General features: G+C 41.3%; 1 protein-coding gene across 2 annotated transcripts in view; it reads left to right on the top strand.

Moving 5' to 3' along the window:
- The window catches only part of ETF1 (eukaryotic translation termination factor 1), a 33,919-nt gene extending 15,053 nt beyond the window's left edge, over nucleotides 1-18,866 (top strand). The window contains exons 1-10 of one of the 2 annotated variants that reach the window (XM_059698518.1): nucleotides 3,644-3,691; nucleotides 3,914-4,089; nucleotides 4,799-4,938; nucleotides 8,218-8,356; nucleotides 8,688-8,878; nucleotides 9,468-9,597; nucleotides 11,744-11,899; nucleotides 12,347-12,411; nucleotides 16,181-16,328; nucleotides 16,584-18,866. In XM_059698518.1, coding sequence (XP_059554501.1) covers nucleotides 3,927-4,089; nucleotides 4,799-4,938; nucleotides 8,218-8,356; nucleotides 8,688-8,878; nucleotides 9,468-9,597; nucleotides 11,744-11,899; nucleotides 12,347-12,411; nucleotides 16,181-16,328; nucleotides 16,584-16,666 — 1,215 coding nt within the window. In that variant the 5' untranslated portion in view covers nucleotides 3,644-3,691; nucleotides 3,914-3,926 and the 3' untranslated portion in view covers nucleotides 16,667-18,866. Of the gene's footprint in view, nucleotides 1-3,643; nucleotides 3,692-3,913; nucleotides 4,090-4,798; nucleotides 4,939-8,217; nucleotides 8,357-8,687; nucleotides 8,879-9,467; nucleotides 9,598-11,743; nucleotides 11,900-12,346; nucleotides 12,412-16,180; nucleotides 16,329-16,583 lie in introns of those variants that run through there. The other variant, XM_059698517.1, reaches the window with a different exon arrangement.
- The last annotated feature ends 2,955 nt before the right edge of the window (nucleotides 18,867-21,821 follow it).

Here is a 21,821-nt window from a genome sequence, read left to right as displayed (position 1 = left end):
AGCCTATGGAGTTTAACATAACTCCAGAAAGAATTATCAGAAAAGTTTTTTGGAAATCCCTCTTTAGAAACCTAGAAAGATAAATTGGAAGAAAAGCAGTTTGTTGCATATGAGAGCTTAAAAATAGGGTCCAAAGAACACTCATTGACTGTAAAGAGCTTCTTTTTTTCTTTTTTGTAATAAAAGATACATTCGTTTCATTTGGAATTCTTTTTCCATCTAGTTCAAAAACTGGAACGAGGCCACGGGTAGAATTTTATTTATGTCTGATCTTTTGATTTTTAGCACTTTGTCCTAGTTTTTAAAGTTCCTTTAATGTGGTTATGCTGTGAAAATTAAGAAGTTTAGAGAGCAATACGCCTGACTTAATAGGAGTGTGTGTGTGTGTCTATCTGTCTACATATGCACACATGTGTATGCACACACAAGCAAGGGATTGTTCTGGATCACTCTGGTTTGTCACCACTGCATTGAAATTTTAGCTTGATTTGAATATTGGAAAGAACATTTATGTAGATAAATAACTATGGGTCAGGTTTGGTATTTTGGAGATTTATGTCATATGAGGTGTATCTTGGAAAGAGCTTTGTTTTATGATCACTTTACTTGTGTTTGATGACAACTGAAGCTACATATCATACATTTGTTGGTTTGACTAGAATTGCTTGCTCCCCTATCCAAGGGGTGGCAGCAGAGCAAACACCATATTGTCATTAATCAACTTGGGGAAAGGATCACAAAGGTTGTGAACCAGCCCTCTAGATTTTGAGTAGAAACACCAACATTTGGAGCTATAACATGAGCTGACAATCTGAAACTAACTTTTTGTTTTGCTTTGTTTTTTGCTGTTGTTAATCCTCACCTGATATTTTTTTCCTTTGCTTTTCAGAGAGTAGGAGAGAGGGAGAGACAGACATTTATGTCTTCTTACACATCGACTGGTTGCCTCCGGCACATGCCCTGGCTAGGGGGCAGGGATCAAACTCACGACCCTTTGCTTCAAGGGCCCATGCTCTAAGCAGTGAGGGACACAGGCCAGGACAGAACTAACTGTTTTGATAGTGGAAGGACCAGATAGCAAGCCAGTTTGTTTACTTGTAAAGAATGCATCTGACCAGAGGACCTGTGTGATTTACCACTAGGAGAAAACTTTCAGAAGGCAGGATCTTGTGTAAATGAGGTCCTATGACAAAGCTAATATAGGGGTTTCTTCTAATGTTGTTATTGTTCCCCTGACTGTGCTTCTTCAGTTCTTTTTATTAGTCACTTGGCACATAAGCCATTTGACTTGATGATGTATCCATCTTTCTAGTTTCTTTTTCTTGGCAACTTCTACTGGACACTGGATGTATGTAATTAGTGGAAAGTTCGGCTGTTTGTTTGTTTGTTTGTTTGTTTGTTTGTTTTAAGCTGAGACATTTTATTTATTAATTTATTTTAAATCCTTGCCCGAGGACATGCTTAGAGAGAGGAAGGGGTGGGGGGAGAGGTAAGAGAGAAACATCTATCAGTTGCCTTCCGTTCTAACCAGCAACCTTTTGGTGCACAGAACAATTTTCAACCAACTGAGCCACTCCAGCTGGGCCTTAGTAGTACCTTTGTTTTTAATGTGTTTTTGTTGATTTTAAAGAGGAAGAGTGGGGGGGGGGGCATTAATTGACTGCCTCCTGCACCCCACCCCCACCCCCATTTAGGGATGGAGCCGCAACTGGGAATTGAAGCAGCAATCTCTGTGCACTGGACAAATGCTCAACCAACTGAGCCATACCAGCCACGGCCATTAGGTGTTTGTTTGTTTGTTTGTTTGGTTTGGTTTTTTATTGATTTCAGAGAGGAAGGGAGAGGGATAGAGAGGTATAAACATCAATGATATGAGAGAATCATTGATCGGCTTCCCCCTGCAAGCCCACAACCCAGGCATATGCCCTTGGCTGGAATCGAACCCGGACCTTTCAGTTTGCAGACCGATGCTGTATCCACTGGGCCAAACCAGCTAGGACCCTTAGGCGTTTTTGACAGCCTTCCCAGTTTATCCAAAAACACCCTTGCTCTGGCTAGGTAGCTCAGTTGGTGAGAGTGTCGTCCCCATACACCAAGATTTCTGTTTTGATCCCTGGTCAGGGCACATAAAAGAACCAACCCATGGGTACATAAGTAAGTGGAACAACAAATCAGTGTTTCTCTCTCTTCTCTTTTTTCTCTCTCTCTCAAATCAATAAGAAAAAAAATTGTTGTCATTGGGGTTTTTTGTTGTTAATTCTCACCCGAGGATATTTTTCCATTGATTTTTAGAGGGAGAAACATCGATGTGAGAGAAACACATCTATTGGTTGCCTCCTGCAGAAGCCCTGACCAGGGCCCAGGTCAGGGAGGAGCCTGTAACCAAGGTAAGTGTCCTTGACCAGAATCAAACCCGGGACTCTTTGGTCCGCAGGCCGACACTCTATCCACTGAGCCAAACTGGCTAGGGCAAAACAAAAACAAAAAAACAAAAAAAGAGGCTAACCTGTTTCCACATGATACTAATACTTACAATGATTAAACTTATCGTGGTCATTTTTTAAAAATATTTTTTAAGCTAGTGGCCTGGTGCACAGATTCGTGCACACTGAAAGGAAATTAATTAGAAGAACTATTTTAATAGCGCTATTCGCCCTTTCTCTATAATAGAAATGTCAGAGATTAAAGAAAATTGGTATCCCTGACCGGTTTGGCTCAGTGGATGGAGCACCGGCCTGCGGACTGAAGGGTCCCAGGTTCGATTCCGATCAAGGGTATGTACCTTAGTTACAAGCACGTCCCCAGTGGGGGGTGTGCAGGAAGCAGCTGATTGATGTTTCTCTCTCATCAATATTTCTAACTCTCTATCCCTCTCTCTTCCTCTCTATAAAAGATCAATAAAATATATTTTAAAAAGAAAATTAGTAAAATGTATATGAAAATCATATATAACAAAAGCTTAATATGCTAAGTGTCTGGCCGTTCATACAACCAGTCACTATGACACGCCCTGACCACCAGGGGACAGGTGCTCCGACCAGCACGTTACTCCTGTGGTATGTGTCCTGGCCTACCGCTTTTTATTTTTTTATTTTAAACATTTTTATTGATTTCAGAGAGGAAGGCGGGGGGGAGGGGTGTGGAGAGACAGAAACATCAGCAATGAGAGAGAATCACTGATCAGCAACCTCTTGCATGCCCCCCATCGGGGATTGAGCCCATAACCCGGGCATGTGCCCCTGACCGGAATTGAACCCAGGACCCTTCAGTCCTCAAGCCAACACTCCAACCATTGAGCCAAACCAGCTAGGGCTGGCCTACCCCTTTTTAAAGTGTGCAATTCACTGGATTGTTTCTTCAAAGTTGTGTGACAATCACCTCTGTGTAATTTTCATCAGCCCAAAAAGAAACCTCCCATGCCCGTTAGCAGTCATTCCCTATTCCACCTTGGCAATCACTCTTTTCTCTGTGTCTAGGTTGTCTGTTCTAGACCTTCATGTCCTTTGCCCACTTTTAATTTTGATGAAGTCCACCTGATCTAAATAATCTTATAAATAGAAATTTTCCATGCTGTTTGGGTGTTAATGAGAGCTCATTATATTTGCATTTCTGAAACCAAGAAGAAAGTCAGAGATGAGAAAAGCACTTTAAGGAATGCAACTTACCGGAACCTTTTTTGAAAAGGAACCAGGTGAATGAACTCCCCAGGTGATTTTTGTACAGTCAAAATTAAGAGCTATATTTTAAGGGAAGTGTGTGTTGTATCTCTGGGTATCCTTTGATTACACTGTTGTAGTCTCTACCTTCCTGGTCACTTTGAGAGTGATCTATTTCTACTATTTTAGGGGAATCTCACATGAATTTAAACTCTTATGTGGTACTTGAACCTCTGGTGTTATTCTTTCTTTCACAGCAATGGCACAAGCATGATATCATTGATCATTCCTCCCAAAGACCAGATTTCACGAGTAGCAAAAATGTTAGCAGATGAGTTTGGAACTGCGTCTAACATTAAGTCACGAGTAAACCGCCTTTCAGTCCTGGGAGCCATTACATCTGTACAACAAAGACTCAAACTTTATAACAAAGGTAATCTGAAGAGGGGGTTGCGGGGGCAATGGGGGGATAAGGACAGATATGTAATACCTTAATAAAGTAAAGAAAGAAAAAAAAGAATATGAAAAGATCCTCAACATCACCAGTTTTCAGAGAAATACAAATCAAAACCACAATGAGTAACCACTTCACACCCATTAAAAGGTCTATTATAAAAAATAAAAATCACAGAAAATAGCAAGCCTTGGTGAGATGTGGAAAAATTGGAATGCTTGTGCATTGCTGATAGGAATGTAAAATAATACAGTTGCTTTGGAAAACTGTGGTGGTTCCTCAAACATTAAAAATAAACTACTGTTTGTAAAAGAAAAAAAAAGGTAATCTGGAGCTTGATCATTTTTCTCCTCTGCTTTGTTTGTATTGGTTATATTTTCCACTTGGATCCTGCCTTTAGGCTTTTGGTCAGTAGTGTTTCCTTTCAGAAGTGTCCCTTTGACCTTGGAATTTAACCCCCTTTTTCAAGTTATTTTTTGAAAGTTAAGTAGTAGTAGTATTAAACATCTCAAGTAAGTTTCAAATTCCAGGATAGAATTCTGCCTGAGAGATTTGTAGATATTTCTGCTTTATTTAAATTAGGATTTAAAGGGCAGGGATTGTAGACTGTGGAATAATTTTCTATGAGGAGGAATTAGCTGTGGGTTCTTGTAGAGAAATTGTAATGTGGTGTGTTTTTTTTTTGCAGTACCTCCAAATGGCCTGGTTGTTTACTGTGGTACAATTGTAACAGAAGAAGGAAAGGAAAAGAAAGTCAACATTGACTTTGAACCTTTCAAACCAATTAATACATCATTGTATCTGTGTGACAACAAATTCCATACAGAGGTAAGAAGTTCAAGTACAGACGATTTTCATCACCCCCAAAAGAAACCCCATACCTATTAATCACTCCCATTCTCTGTGATTTCAGAGAGGAAGGGGGAGGGGGGGGCGGGACAGAAACATCAGCAATGAGAGAATTCTCATTCCCACAAACACACCAAGATCCCTCCTCTCTCTGCTACCACTAATCTATTTCTATCTCTGTAGATTTGCTTATATTGGCATTTCATATGAATGGAATCATACAACTAGACTCTAGAGCAGTGGTTCTCAACCTTGGCTGCACATTAGAATCACCTGGGAATCTTTTTAAAATCCTGATTTCTGGGCCTCATCCTCTGGAAATTATTGATTTCAGAGAGGAAGGGAGAGAGAGAAACATCAGTGATGAGAGAGAATCATTGATCGGTGGCTACCTCTTGCACAACCCCTCCCATCCCTCCCCTCCCCAAGGATTGAGCCTGCAACCCGGACATGTGCCCTTGACTAGAATCAAACCTGCAGCCCTTCAGTCCACAGCCCGGACACTCCATCCATTGAGCCAAACCTGCTAGGGCTATGTTGTGGTATTGAATCTGTACTTCATCCTTTTTATTGCCAGATATTTGCTACATTTTATTTATCCATCAGTTTATGGGCATTTGCATTCCCACTATTTAGGTATTATGAATAATGCTGCTTTGAACATACATGTACAAGATTTGTGTGTGTTTTAATGTTTTTATTGTTTTTGTTTTGTGGGCTTTTTTTAAGAGAGAAATATTAGTTGCCTCCCAAATACTTCCCAACAGGGGACCAAACTTGCAACTTGGACATGTGCCCTAACCAGGAATCGAAACAGTGACCTTTTGGTGCATGGGATGATGCTCAACCAACTGAGCACACTGGCCAGGGATACATGAACACGTTTTTGTATGAGCATGTTTTCACTGAGGGTAGTATATACCTAAGAGTGGAATTTCTGGATCCTATGGTAACTATGTATAACTTTTTGAGGAATTGCAAGACTGTTTTTTGAATCATTGTATCATTTTAAGGGTGGGTATTTTCAAAAAAAATAGAAGAGTTTATCTTTATTATGACACGCTGAAAGACATGATCATTGACCATGTTTGAGGAAAGTGCTAAGTTGATTTGGATAACTACAGGTGAAGAAATAATTGGCTACCTGATCTCTTTTTCTCCCTTTGTACCTATGATGCTTGCCTGTATTCCTTGAACTCTTTGTGTTCATGCTCACAAATTATAAAATCTTTACTAACAAGACTTTAAGAGCTTTCTTTTTTTTCGCTATAAAACTTTTGAGTGACAGAGCTGCCATAAGATGAATGTTAGGGCAGAAAGGAAACCTCATTAGAGTGACCTAAATCAGTCAACAATAGAACAATCAAGAATTCACAGCTGGCTCCTAGTTCAGTCTTTTGCCTTTCGTCAACCTAGGGCCGAGGTCGGCAAACTACGGCTTGCGAGCCACATGCAGCTCTTTGGCCCCTTGAGTGTGGCTCTTCCTAAGCCTTAGGAGTACCCTAATTAAGTTAATAACAATGTTACCTACCTATATAGTTTAAATTTTAAAAATTTGGCTCTCAAAAGAAATTTCAATCGTTGTACTATTGATATTTGGCTCTGTTTACTAATGAGTTTGCCGACCACTGACCTAGGGGAAAATCTCTACAATGGAATTAGAACTGACATTTGGCAATTCAGTTTACAGTGGATGGTTTTTGCTCATTTGACAGGAAGCGCACTTCAAGTTGGGTCTTGGTTGGTGCATAGATGTTGAGACTGTTCTTCTCTTGGGTATCACATTCTTCTGGCAAAATCTTCATTGGGCGGCTCTCGGCCACCCTATCCCACTTACTAGATCTGATTTGATGAAAGCAAATTTTGTATCTTACTAAATTAAATAGTACCTGGTACACATATTTTCTAGCTTTAGCTTACTTACTAAGTTAGTTTCCTCTTCCAAGGTGCCGTTTATTCTTACTAGCTTTATTTTTTTCTTTAGTTGATATGTCAGTAACAAGATGTGAATGTGGCACATTGCATAGCACAACTTATGTCCTATTTAATCAGGATAATTATACCTTTTTATGAGGAATAAGTGTATTCCATGATGAGCAAACTTGTTAAAAACTTGGCATTAATCAGGCCACCTAACAGCATTTCAGTAAAGCAAAAATTTTAACACGTGCAATATTTATGTCAATGCTAATTATCAAGCATAATTTGGTTAAAGATTGATTTTTAGTGATTAATCTGCTTTCTAGTCAATTTTTGAAGAGGCTGTTTTCTCCCTTAGTTAAAATGGAATGGGTAATTTCTTAGCTCTAAAGAGGCTACCATCTAGCAAGTCATCTAACAAGCCTATAGTATTCAAAGTCCATCATGAAAATGTTTATACGAATCCCAGGACTGTTTAAATATTTGCTTTTTCAGGAGGCAGAAATATGGGGGATATACTGCTAACGTAGAAGGAGGGTTTTCCCCCATAAAAACTCATAATCATTAGCTATACCACCTCTAAAATAAAATTGAGTTTTGGCTCGACTGGTGTGGCTCAGTGGTTGAGCATTGACTCAGGACCCAGGTCACAGTTTGATTTCAGTCAGGACACATGCCCAGGTTGCAGACTCAGTTCCCAGTGGGGGCCTTGCAGGAGGTAAGCTGATCAATGATGTTTCTCATTAATGTTTCTATCTACTCTTCTCCCTTCCTAGAGATAATTAAACATTTTTTAATTGAGTTTTGTATCTTGATATTATTAATGATGCTTAAGACATAGGAATTAAATGTTTCCAAAGTAGATCTTTATATAGACCATTTCTTGGTTTTGTACTCATGTACTCCCACTCTAGAGTTGATTTACAAGATATTTGCTATGATGAATACTGCCTAATAATGCTGGGGTTACTAATGGTAACAGAAATTCAACTTTTTTAGGTTAAACTTTTAATTTGAATATTGTGTTCATAGACTAACATCAGTCTAAATCAAATCAAGGATTAGGGAGAATTTAAGCCCTATAACTCTGGGTTTTATAATCATGTACCCAGGTCAGTTTTGTTGAAAAGCTTCACATCAATATCATTGGCTTTTTCCTGCATCAGAAATTCAAAATTGTCTCTGAGTTTCATATTTATAGCTGAAGTCTATAAATTACTCCATAAAATGGTCTTCCTGTGGTATTCATACCATATTGAGTGCAGTGTCCTTTCAGAGTTATCATGACCTTATCAAAAGTTTGAGATTTATTGTATGGTACTTGTGTTTGTTTTTCAGGCACTTACAGCACTACTTTCAGATGACAGCAAATTTGGCTTCATTGTAATAGATGGTAGTGGTGCACTTTTTGGCACACTCCAAGGGAACACAAGAGAAGTCCTGCACAAATTCACTGTGGATCTCCCAAAGAAACATGGTAATATAGGAAGAGAACATGAGCCCATTGCTTTATATCTAGCAGTAAGGGAACAGATAGTATAATGGGGGTGTGGGTGGTAAGTCCAGATGATGGGAGAAACATCATGAAATGACTCAGTGGTGCTTATGGCTCTTCTTTTGACAGGAGAATTAGTACTCACTCTCTGAAAACAAGTAAAGGTTTATGCCAAATATTTAGTTAAGGAGATGGTGATTTTTCTCTGTCCTTTTTGAGGGATGATAGCATGATTATTTATTTAGTTTTTAATTAGCAAGACATCTTGTACTTCTTAATAATTTACTTTTTCCTCGCCACTTTTGTGTCAAAGGTAGAGGAGGTCAGTCAGCTTTGCGTTTTGCCCGTTTAAGAATGGAAAAGCGACATAACTATGTTCGGAAAGTAGCTGAGACTGCTGTGCAGCTGTTTATTTCTGGGGACAAAGTGAATGTGGCTGGTCTCGTTTTAGCTGGATCTGCTGACTTTAAAACTGAACTAAGTCAATCTGATATGTTTGATCAGGTAAGTGAGAAGTAAATGCTCTATTATGTAATTTTCTGGTGGGAGTAGTGGGACCTCTGAGCCACTGAGACATGCACATCTTTTTTATTTTTACGGCTTCTTAGTTGGCGAGATTTCGGGTGTTTATTAGGAAACATTCCCCCATGCGTTTCTGGGCCCTTTCACTTTTGAAATCAGCCATTTTGAGATAGGATATTTCTGGTCTTATAGAGGCCTCTGAGTGGGTTGTCATACTTGGCTTTAAAATGAAACTTGATTTCAAAAAACTAGGAACTGGCTTTTGCTTTTTCTTATTTATTCTTGTAGGTAAGTAAAGCAGTGATATGACAGGGCAATAGAATATGTGATATGATTGGTTAGGGAAGTATATCCTGGCAGTGTTGCTCACTGAGACCTGCTAATGAATCAGTTGGGCCCTTTCCCCATGTTCTCCCTCTTTAGACTTCATGATCAGTTGCCAAGTTTTGCATGCCATTAAGAGGTAGTGGGTCTTAGTCACGGTGTTTTGAAGTACTAATTATGCTTCTCTTTTTTTTTTTTCCCCTAATTATGCTTCTCTCTTTTTTTTTTCCCCCCTTCTTTGTGTCAGAGGTTGCAATCAAAAGTTTTAAAATTAGTTGATATATCCTATGGTGGGGAAAATGGATTTAACCAAGCTATTGAGTTATCTACTGAAGTCCTCTCCAACGTGAAATTCATTCAAGAAAAGAAATTAATAGGTATCAGTGGAATGCAAATTATTTACTTATTCTGTGAAATGTTTTTATATGTTTATACGTGATTGTACATATGAAACATGATGCTGAAAGGGTAAGAGGAAGATTTAGCATTTTTATTAAGATGTTTCACAGTGGAATCATTTTAATCTTTCTTTAGTCATTAGGTCTAATAAATGTGTTTGTATTTGCACTATTTTTACCCTTTGGCAATAGCAACCAAAATTCAGTCTTTTTATATAATCTATATATATAAAACCCTAAGCGACCAGGTGACTGTTTGACTGGTCGTTACTACATACACTAACCACCAGGGGGCAGACGCTCAACACAGTGCACTCCCACAGTGGGAGCTCCACTCAGCTGATAACGGCTCACCTGATGCAACTCACGGCTGGCTGAGCGCAGCTATAGCTGCGCAAGCCTCTCCAGCCTCTGGCAGGAGCAGAGCGCCGCCTAGCCCCAGGCTCGGGCTCCTCCCTGGCCACCTGCCACTTCTTGCACTACTACATCCTTCAGGGGTTGGCGGACTACAGACTACTGGTTTCAGCCCAGTCCCCTCCCCTGAGGGGTCCCGTATTGCAAGAGGGCACAGGCCAGGCTGAGGGACCCCACCGGTGCACAAATCCGTGCACCAGACCTCTTGTACAGCAGTTCTCAACCTGTGGGTCGCGACCTCTTTGGGGGTCAAACAACCCTTTCACAGGGGTCGCCTAAGACCATCGGAAAACACATATATAATTACATATTGCTTTTGTGATTAATCAATTATGCTTTAATTATGTTCAATTTGTAACAATGAAAATACATCCTGCATATCAGATATTTACATTACGATTCATAACAGTAGCAAAATTATAGTTATGATGTAGCAACGAAAATAATTTTATGGTTGGGGGTCACCACAACACGAGGAACTGTATTAAAGGGTCGCGGCATTAGGAAGGTTGAGAACCACCTCTCTAGTATATAATATATTTATATGTGTGTGTGTTTCCCTGAGAGGGAGGGTGAGGGAGAGAAAAATAGAAACATCAGAGATGAGAGAGAATCAATGATCAGCTACCTCCTGCATGCCCCCTACTGAGGGTCAAGCCTGCAACCCCCGGCCATGTGCCCTATCTTCCTAGTTCATAGGTCAATGATCAACCACACTGGCCAGGCCCAGACTTCAGTCTTATTTCCCATATTAATTATCCTTTGTAATAGAGTGATGAATAGATAGCCTGAATTAAAGATTAGTGTGGCCATTGTTTGCTCAGCTATTGCCTCTTCAGAGTCAATTTTTGGAGCCTCAACTAGTGGTATTTTCTTCACTGGTTTTGAGCATTTACTCATTTTTTTAAAAAAATATATTTTATTGAGTTTTTACAGAGAGAATGGGAGAGAGATAGAGGGAGTTAGAAACATCGATGAGAGAGAAACATCAATCAGCTGCCTACTGCACATCCCCTACTGGGGATGTGCCCGCAACCAAGGTACATGCCCTTGACCAGAATCGAACCTGGGACCCTTCAGTCTGTAGGCCGACGCTCTATCTGCCGAGCCAAACCGGCTAGGGCTCATTTTTATTTTTTTTTTAGTATTTTTTTAATTGATTTCAGAGAGGAGGGGAGAGGGGGAGAGAGAAAGATGGAAACATCAATGATGAGAGAATCATTGATTGGCCCCCTCCTGAACGCCCCCTACTGGGGATTGAGCCTGCAGCCCAGGCATATGCCCTAGACCAGAATCGAACCTGCGATCCTTCAGTCTATAGGCCTACGCTTGATCCACTGAGCCACACTGGCTAGGGCTCTTTTTTTTTTATTATTTTTTTTTATTTTTATTGATTTCAGTGAGGAAGGGAGGAGAGATTGAAACATCAGTGATGAGAGGGAATCATTGATAGGCCGCTTCCTTCACGCCCCCTACTGGGGATCGAGCCCACAACCTGGGCATGTGCCCCTGACCAAAATCAAACCCAGGACCTTTCAATCCCCAGGCCAACGCTCTATCCATTGAGCCAAACTGGCTAGGGCAAGCACTTACTCATTTTTAAGTTGGTTTTTTAATATCTCTCTCTCTCTCTTGATTTTGAGTGTAAGAGGGTCTATATCTACAAAAGAAACTTTAATATATGTCCTTATTGACTTGTCCCTACTTACAGGACGATACTTTGATGAAATCAGCCAGGACACGGGCAAGTACTGTTTTGGAGTTGAAGATACACTAAAAGCTTTAGAAATGGGAGCTGTAGAAATTCTAATAGTCTACGAAAATCTGGATATAATGAGATACGTCCTTCATTGCCAAGGCACAGAAGGTATGAGAATTAGAAAATCAGATTGCTGTTGGTTACTGACCTGTGTATGAAGGAATCCGGGGTGGGGGTGGGGGTGGGGGTGGGGGGTAGATTTAGGAGAGATGACAGATTGCAGGACCAATCAGAAGGCAGATCTATACCTTGTTCCCATCTCTTTCATTCTGTAGCATATTCCTGCATAGTTTCTGCTTGAACTGCTAAATGTCTACTTAAGATTGTTAAATTTTTGGAGAACAGAACTGTATCTTGATGTCTTCGGTGGTTCCTCATGATAGGAGCAGTGTACCCAGTAAATACTCAGTGCTTGCTGACTAATAATCATATGGGGAAAAATGTTGATAGGATAAGTTCAGAAGCCCTTTTATCCAACCTAACTCATCTCATGGGGCTTATACTTGTTAGCATGTGAGAACCAAGTTAACACATTTTCCCCCCCCATTACTGCAGAGGAGAAAATTCTCTATCTAACTCCAGAACAAGAGAAGGATAAATCCCATTTCACAGACAAAGAGGTATGTGATAATTTTCTTGGTAATACATGCAAGGAAAGACGAATCCATATGTTAGAGCACTGGCAGCGTACAGTATCCATCTGGGAAACCAAACCTCCTGTTTGTCAGTTGGGGGTGACAGGAGGTGGTCAGCTACTATCCACCAAATACCAACCTGATTCCAAAGAAGGAGGCCAAGTCATGGTTACTGTAGTTTTTTTTTTTTTTAATTTTTTTAATATATATTTTATTGATTTTTTACAGAGGAAGGGAAAGAGATAGAGTTAGAAACATTGATGAGAGAGAAACATCGATCAGCTGCCTCCTGCACATCTCCTACTGGGGATGTGCCCGCAACCCAGGTACATGCCCTTGACTGGAATCGAACCTGGGACCTTTCAGTCCGCAGGCCGACGCTCTATCCACTGAGCCAAACCGGTTTTGGCTACTGTAGTTATTTTTAAAGTAGTTAAATATTCTCATCCTCGAAATAGTGAAAAGGAAGATTTTTTAAATAAGTCTTTGTTGTTCAGATTATTACAGTTGTTCCTCTTTTTTCTCCCCATAGTTCCCCTCCACCCGATTCCCACCCCACCCCACCCCATGCCCTTAACCGCCCCCATTGTCCTCATCCATAGGTGTTTGATTTTTGTCCAGTCTCTTCCCACACCCCCTTCCCCCCAAGAATTGTCAGTCCACTCCCTTTCTATGCCCCTGATTCTATTCTATTCACTAGTTTATTCTGTTCATTATATTTTTTATTCACCCAATTTTTAGATTCACTTGTTGATAGATATGTATTTGTTGTCACTTTGTTGTGCATAATTTTTATCTTTACGTTTTTCTTCTTCTTCCTCTTCTTAAAGAATACTCTTCAGCATTTCATATAATACTGGTTTGGTGGTGATGAACTCCTTTAGTTTGTTCTTATCTGTGAAGCTCTTTATCCGACCTTCAATTTTAGATGATAGCTTTGCTGGGTAGAGTAATCTTGGTTGTAAGTTCTTGCTATTCATTACTTTGAATATTTCTTGCCACTCCCTTCTGGCCTGCATAGTTTCTGTTGAGAAATCAGCTGATAATCGTATGGTACTCCCTTGTAGGTAACTAACTGTTTTTCTCTTGCTGCTTTTAAGATTCTCTCTTTGTCCTTTGCCCTTGGCATTTTAATTATGATGTGTCTTGGTGTGGTCCCCTTTGGATTCCTCTTGTTTGGGGTTCTCTGTGCTTCCTGGACTTGTAAGTCTATTGCTTTCACCAGGTAGGGGAAGTTTTCTGTCATTATTTCTTCAAATAGGTTTTCAATATCTTGCTCTCTCTCTTCTTCTGGCACCCTCATAATTCAGATGTTAGTACGCTTGAAGTTGTCCCAGAGTCTGCTTACACTATCTTCATATTTTCGGATTCTTTTTGCTTTTTGCTTTTCCAGTTGGGTGTTTTTTGCTTCTTCATATTTCAAATCTTTGACTTGATTTTTGGGATCCTCTAGTCTGCTGTTGGATCTCTGTATATTATTCTTTATTTCAGTCAGTGTAGGCTTAATTTCTAATTGGACCTTTTTCATATCTTTGAGGGTCTCACTAAATTTCTTGGAGGTTTCTACAAGATTCTTGAGTAACCTTATAACCGTGGTTTTGAACTCTATATCCAGTAGTTTGCTTTCCTCCATTTCTTTCGTTTGTGATGTTTGTCTCCACATTTTGGCTGCTTCCCTATGTTGATAGAGTGGTTTTGTGTGCTAGGTGTCCTATAGGGCCCAGTGGCTCAGACTTCCCAGTCACCTGAGGTGGGCTGTGTGCACAGTCTTCTTAGAGTTAAGCTTTGATTGTTGTAGGTATCACTGGGAGGAATTGACCTCCAGATCAATTGGCTGTGAGGACCAATTGTGTCTGCAGTGGGAGAACTTCTGTGCTGGAAACACCCTTATGGGGCAGGACTTGCTTCAGTGGGGCTTTGGTGCTCTCTGAGTCTGCCCCCTGAGTGTGTCTTTTACGGATCTGAAGAGTTGTAATCTGGTGTGGTCTCACTCTGACCACTGGGTACACTGGCTCTTGGATCTCCAAGGAGGTACAAAGTCAGCCACTGCCTGAGGCCACCCAGCAGGAGCTACAGAGAGATCTGCAGATTCCTCCTCTTTGTTTGGGGTTTGGAGGTGCCCAGATGAGGCGCAGCTATGAAGCAATGCAGGCTGCTGGCGTGCCTTAGGCCTTCTTTTGGAAGCTCTGGGCGGGGTTTTTTTTGACCCAGCTGCAGTTTATTAGGTTAGGTTGAGGAAGGCCAGGCCATTTATATGCAAAAGCCTCTGCACACAGCCTGGGTGGGATTGTAAATTGGGTGGGGTGTGGTCTCAGGGAATCACAGGGCAGTACAAACAGCAATGGTTGCCCGTCAGCCCTGCCCCGATAGGTCCCTGGGTCTCTGTGTCCCGGCCCCATGCAGGAACAATAAACGCTGCAAGCACCTCTGAGAGAAAGCCTCCCTCATGTTCCGGCCCAATGCCAGACAGTCCAGTTTCTCCCCGTATGAGTCTGGGTCCCCAGAATCTCGCCCGGAACTGGATTTTAGAGTACTCAGGAATTTGTATCTCCCTCCCGATTGAAAAAGACCACAGTGTACCCAGTTGCCAGCCCATTTCGCGCGCCTCTGTACCCCCACTCTTCCACACCTCTGCACCTCCTACCAGTCTAGATGCGCTTTTCTCTTTCCCTCTAGTTGTCAAACTTCCACTCAGCCAGCCTTCCCATAGTTCTGGATGATACCCGTTTTGTCTTTTAGTTGTAGTTTTGATGTGGTTGTGGGAGGCAGCAAGTATGGGCATTTACCTATGCCGCCATCTTGGATCGAAGATATCTTTTTTTTTTTTTTAATATATTTTTATTGGTTCCAGATAGGAAGGGAAAGGAAGAGAGATAGACACATCAATGATGAGAGAGAATCATCAATCAGCTGCCTCCTGCATGCTCCACACTGGGGATCGAGCTCGCAGCCCAGGCACGTGCCCTGACCGGGAATTGAACCATGACCTCCTAGTTCATAGGTTGACGTTCAACCACTGAGCCACGCCAGTCGGGGGATAACTTTTTTGAAAAAAATACATTTTTATTTCAGAAAGGAAGGGAGAGAGAGATAGAAACATCAATGATGGGCCCACAACCCAGGGATGTCCCCTAACCGGGAATCGAACCCATGACCTCCTGATTCATAGGTGGATGCTCAAACACAGCCACACTGGCCAGGCAGAGGTAGAGTTAATTTAATAGTGCCTCTCCTGCCTCATGAAATCTGTGCTGCTTTTTTACTTACTGTATTAGCTGTTTTGCTGAAATGGCTTCTGCAGGTTTGGTGTAAAAACATCAGTAGAGCTTAAGGTGCCACCTGCCCAGCACAGCAGGTGGTAGGTTCCTCCATTTCTGAGATGTAAGACTTTATTTTGATCAGGCTGCTCCCAAAAACAATTCTGTGTGTCTCTTCAGGCCATTTGAATGCCTAGAGACCCTTTAGAACAGCCTAACTTCTAGAGACAACAGTAGGATCCATAAGTTGAAGAGGTGCTAAGTGTGTTTTGACATTTCATTGTTGATGCTAGAGCCTGGGGAAGAACATTATTTGAAATAATCAGAATTTCTGTGTTGTTACAATTATGTCACCAGAAATCAGAATTCACTTAAGAGAGTTTTACAAACCTATACATAATGAGAGGAAGGATGATGGGGGGGCAGGGGAACAAGAGTTGCTAAGTCTTGCTATATTCTAATCCCATTGTTTCTGTATCTCATGGTCGCCCCTGAAGACAGGACAAGAACATGAACTAATTGAGAGCATGCCCTTGCTGGAATGGTTTGCTAATAACTACAAAAAATTTGGAGCTACATTGGAAATTGTCACAGATAAGTCACAAGAAGGATCCCAATTTGTGAAAGGATTTGGTGGAATTGGAGGTGAGTAGCCAATTAGAAACCTAAACTTAAAGCCAGGCCCAAGGCCTTTCCAAAATAGTTACTTCAGGTGAGGTGTGCTCATCTCATCATCCACTGAAGGAGGAGGGAGAGGCAGCACGTGGATGCCTGTTCCGTGGTTGGAAGCATTTTTTTAATCATTACCTGTTACTAGTAGCTTTCTTTAATTCTGCAAGGGAATTGGGCCTTCCTTGTTCTGTTGAAGACTGGTGATTACTCTTTTGTTTGTGTCGCCAGGTATCTTGCGGTACCGAGTAGATTTCCAGGGAATGGAATACCAAGGAGGAGACGACGAATTTTTTGACCTTGATGACTACTAGGTAGTCGACATGGGTCCGGCAAAATGTGCCTCACCCTCCAGCATCCAACCCAAGGAGCATACCCGTGGTGGAATCCAAACAGATCCCTGCCTTACAATTGGAACATTTCCAGAACTTAATCCATGAGCATTGGATACTGAAAAGAAAACGGAAACAAAACCAGATCCAACCCTACACTTTGGTTTGTCATGGTGTCAGCGCAGCAGCAGCCTACAACTAAGTTCCTAAATGCCACTTTGGACTAATTTAAACAAGAATCCCAGTTTTTACTTTTACTTGATGGTGAAATTGGTTGCTCTTGTATTTTATGAAAAAAAAATGATTTTTTTAACCTTCATACATAGAAGCAAAAATACTTTAACTGCTGGAAACCTTCAAAAGTTAATAGACATGAGATCATACTGATTTGTTTCTTATTTTGATTGGAAAAAATTAAATTGCTGCATTTCGCAGTGACCCATTTACATGGCATTCTCAGCTTAGACTGCATAAGAAGAAATATATGTGGTGAAATGTTGGAATCATTTCTCTCTCGGTCTCTTGTTTAATGTTGAAAGGGTGAGCTAATAGGCAATTTCACTCCCTCACACTACCCGTCCCCCCTCCAGACTGTTAGTTTCGAGGATGCAAAGTGCATTGTCAAGTCAAGCTGACACATGAGGCATCGGGCCAGTGCACTGTTTCCTTCCATGTGTTTTGCAGGCAAATTTGTGCTGGGGTTTTGGGAGCCCTTAGCATCCGTTGCTTTGACAAGGGCTCCCATAATCTTAGCCTAAAACCAGTTTGGGGCTTCTGTGCTATTGCTGGGAGTGGGATAAATAAAACATGCAATTTAAGTGGAAGCAAAGAAATTTAAAGATTATTTTATTTTGTTTGGGTCTGTCCTTGGTAAAGGGGAGGTGGTCGTGTTTTCCTTGCGTTGGATGGCATGAGATTATGTGAATATTTTGATTTTTTAAAGATGAACTGCAAGGTTCTTCATAGGAACAACAGATAAGACATGTGTGACTGCATGTAATTTAAACCCCTGACCTCCTGGTGGGGTGGGAGCATCTGTTTCGAATATGGGACTTGCAAGTACCTCTCATAGGAGAAAACATGAGAGGGGGGTGGGAAGGGCGGGAAGGGATGGGACACAGCTTCTGGCACCAGGACATAACCATGTTGGGTCCACAAATGGGCTTGAAAACCTGAAGCTCATGCTTCACAGCTGGGCTGTGAGTTGGGACTTGACCCCAGCTGACATGCAAGGTCATCATGTGCCCGAGGTGGTGACAGTGAACAAAGTGTATAGGATGTGCCCAGTGGTAGCAATGGAAAAAAGTATACCAAATGGACTTTGAAGGGCCAAAGGTTTTAAAAGTCAATTGGTATCACCTCACACTGATAGGGTAGTGGGGTGCATTTGGTTTTCAAATTGGGTACTTTCAACACTTTAGTGCCTGACTGCTGTTCTTCATTAACTTGACTCAGTCACTCGTAGCTTTATTGGTCTGAACCAGCTCCTTGTTCCTAGGTTGCAGACCTGCCTATCGTTCCAATAATCCTGTTTCACTTGAATGAAGGGAGTATGTCTTAAATGTAAAGTTTCTGGTTCTCACACTGTACTCTGAGGTCCAAATGACTGTCTGTCGATGTGTAACCTGATGTCTCAACCCCCAATGAGAAGAGTCAGTTCTTCGGTATTCACCAATGCGGGAGGCTTCACTGGAACAGGCTTTTGCTTTGGGCTCTGCTATTTGTTTGCAGAGCACCCAAGAGCGAGCAAACATGCCCTCTTCGCAGCAGTACCTTAGGGTTTTGCCATTGTAAATGGGTCTGATGTGATATGACAAGACCAGAGAAATTGGATGTAAATTTACATTTTTGACTATGCTTATTGTTTCACATGATACATTTAGGGTATGCAGCTCCTTTTGTAGTTTTTATTTTTACTATTTAAGTTTGGAAATGATGCCAAATTTTTGTATTTCTTTAATCAATGTGTTCTCTTCGGTGATATATATTGCATTATATATTGATGTGTGTATCAATATATACTGATATGTATTACACTTAACATACAAACACATCAATATGAGGGGGTAAAAACCGTAGCCTTTGCATTCTCTATAGTCTCTACAGAGAGATCCTAAGCAGCAAAACCTTGGTGTCGTGATGTACAGAAATGGAGAAGAGTATTAAACCATATTTAAGAATATATTTTGTGTGCTTGAGATTCTTTAGGATTATTCCTAGAAAGATCTGAATGTGGAGATTGAGTGAGCTCTCCAAGGTATGTGTCAATTTAGTCATGGCTGATAACTTTCAGCCTAAGATTTTAGTTGTCTTCACTGCATTTGCCTATGGGAAGATATATGCAAAGGATGTCTGAGGTCATGATCTCAGTTACCAGAGGAAGGAGGTTCAAGTTGCTGGGGCCAAACTGATTTGTATCTTTGATTCCACATGCACACCAAAGGAAAACCTGTCCCCCTTCTTAAGGCATTTTAACTGTTGTCCCATGGAACTCAACATTCCATGGAACTAGATGATGTACCCCATTTTATAGGTCAAAAGAGGTTAACTAATAGCTCTTTAGTAGCAAAGTCATTTTATCCCAGGCCTAATTTCAAAATTGATTTTCTTTATATATCTGGTTTCCTTTGAGTCAATAGAATGGTCCAAATGGAAGAACAGAAAGTAACCTTCCACTCGATCTTGCATAGGTAACACTGTTGTAAAGTAAAAAGTTTTATGAGGCTGGCCCAGGTCAGCAGCAAGAAAGGGTTTGTTTAGTTTTCCCCAAAGGTAGGTGCTGGAGCTCCTCTGTGGTACTTTAGGAAGCCTAGAGCCAGAGTGGTGCATGATTTGCTTTCTCCAGAAAACAATGTTTTAATGAAAGTGACCCATAATAGCACTTTTTCTGTCACTTTGTGTTTGTTTTTTCAGCATACTTTGGCCCTTTTTCTAATCTGATCTAGGCAATAACGTTGATGAAACCCAGTCACCCTCTGGGAAGGGCAGATGTGCCTACGCATGCCTTTCCTCATGCATCCCTGGGTGCTGTTTGAAGTCAGAAGTTGGAAGGCAGCACAGTGGTGCCGGATATGTGGGCTGTTGTGCTCGCCTGTCTGGGCCTGCAGCACTTGCCATCTTTTGTTCTCTGGCTCCAGTTCTCATGCCATGGTGCTCCCAGACAGGCACAGTGGATTCAGGGCTAAGCGCCAAGGTGGAATTTTAAACCTTGTGCCAGCTTCTCCTTTGTTGCCAATTTTTGAGTGAGCGCCTGTCGGGACTCCCACCTGCCGAGTCCCACCCTGAAGGGATTGTTGTTCCTCCAGGGACAGGGATTGACCAGCCAGAGAGTATGGAAGCATTGGGTGCCAGAGTTGATGAGGACATGGGTGAACAACAGGAAATAGAGATAATGTGAAATCAGTTTACCTCCAGGGTTCTCTAATAGTCACCTCTAAACCCTGTCTGGGAAGTCTGTTATGGGGATAGTCTGAAATTGCTTGGCAGGCTCAGACTGAGGCTCAATTGAGAGTCCAGGGCCAAGTCGGCTCTTTGGACAAACAGCTCTGGTTCTGTCTCTGCCATTGGCTGTGCTTGTGGTTTCAGGTAAGTCCCTTTCTATCCCTTTTTTCTTACTGTAAGGAAGCTTGTGAATTTAAAGAGCCTTTTCAGATGTAAAGCTATCAAGATAGTATTACAGTGAGCAAGATACCTGATATCTAGCTCTGCCAGTGAGATTTGGCAAATTACTCTCTGAGAAGCAATTTTCCTAACTGTAACAATTAGATTATGGTAAGGATTAAATGTAATAAGGCATGTGAAATGCATAATACAATGCTGTGCACTTAGCAAGGGCTCAAAGATGGGAGCAGCCAACAACCTTGGTCCTCCAGAAGGGGCCAGGGTGAGTTTGTGCTGGCAAACCACAAGGTGGTGCTAGAGTTAAGGATACTGGCTGTGGAAGACATTGGTTCTGGAGGGGAGTTGTGACAAGCATTAAGATATTCCTGGTACAGCTTGTTTACCCTTAAAATTTAGAGCAATGGAAGGGCCGAACTACCAAAAGAAGTGAACAGTCCTAACTGGTTTGGCTCAGTGGATAGAGCGTCGGCCTGCGGAATGAAGGGTCCCAGGTTCGATTCCGGTCAAGGGCATGTACCTTGGTTGCGGGCACATCCCCAGTGGGAGGTGTGCAGGAGGCAGCTGACCGATGTTTCTCTCTCATTGATGTTTCCAACTCTATTCCTCTCCCTCTCTAAAAAATCAATAAAATATATATTTTAAAAAAAAGAATAGAGAGAAGTGTCCAGGAAGTCCTTGAAGTCATTCCGAGTTTCAAGCTACCCATCTATAAAATAACTACAATCACTAATACTTGTTAAATCATTACCATGTGCCAGACAGGGTGCTGTGTCATGTGCATTGTCTCATTTAATTCTTGGAAAAACAATGAGGTAGATACATAAGCTACTAAGTGGCAAAATCTGGGGCTCAAAGACAAGTCTATTTAGTTCCGAGGCCAATACAAATGCATGTCATTCCTTGCTCAAGAAGAATACGATACTTGCTGGTACTGCCGAGAAGATGTGAGGTGGTGGACTCATCTCACCAACCCTTGTGTTTTCAGAGACAACCAATGGCTCAGATTGCATTTGGAAGGCACCCATCCAACAGTTCTGACCTTGCCCAACACACACGCTTTGATGGTCAGCTCACCTTACCCACAGCCATAGCTGAAGATGGATAAAAGGAGCTCCCTGGGACTCTGTAGAAGACCCCTATAATTTACCCAACATCTTCAAAGAAAAATAAATGTGTAGTGAAATTTCTCAAAGACTAAAGTGTCTGTCCCTGCTTTTAAATATGTCTCCAATAAGACAATTAACAAAACTGGAATGTGGACTGTAGGTAAAAGTATTAATGTTAAATCTATTCAATAACTATACTGTGGTTATGTAAGAGAATACCCTTTTCCTTAGGAAATATACATTGAAGTATCAAAGGGGTTAAATAAGACATTAAGGAAATTTTTGAATTTTCAGAAATGCAGAAGAAAAAGGTAAGAGCATCATTTAATTGTCTTTAATAATTTTGAGTTATCATGACCATCCATTATAGAATGAATGTGATAATGAGTGTTTAGGTTCTAACTGCTTCA

This window comes from Myotis daubentonii, chromosome 5, assembly GCF_963259705.1.
Source record: "Myotis daubentonii chromosome 5, mMyoDau2.1, whole genome shotgun sequence".
NCBI lineage: Eukaryota > Metazoa > Chordata > Mammalia > Chiroptera > Vespertilionidae > Myotis > Myotis daubentonii.
Note: the sequence above shows the minus strand (reverse complement) of the source record. Positions and strands in the feature narration are given on the sequence as shown.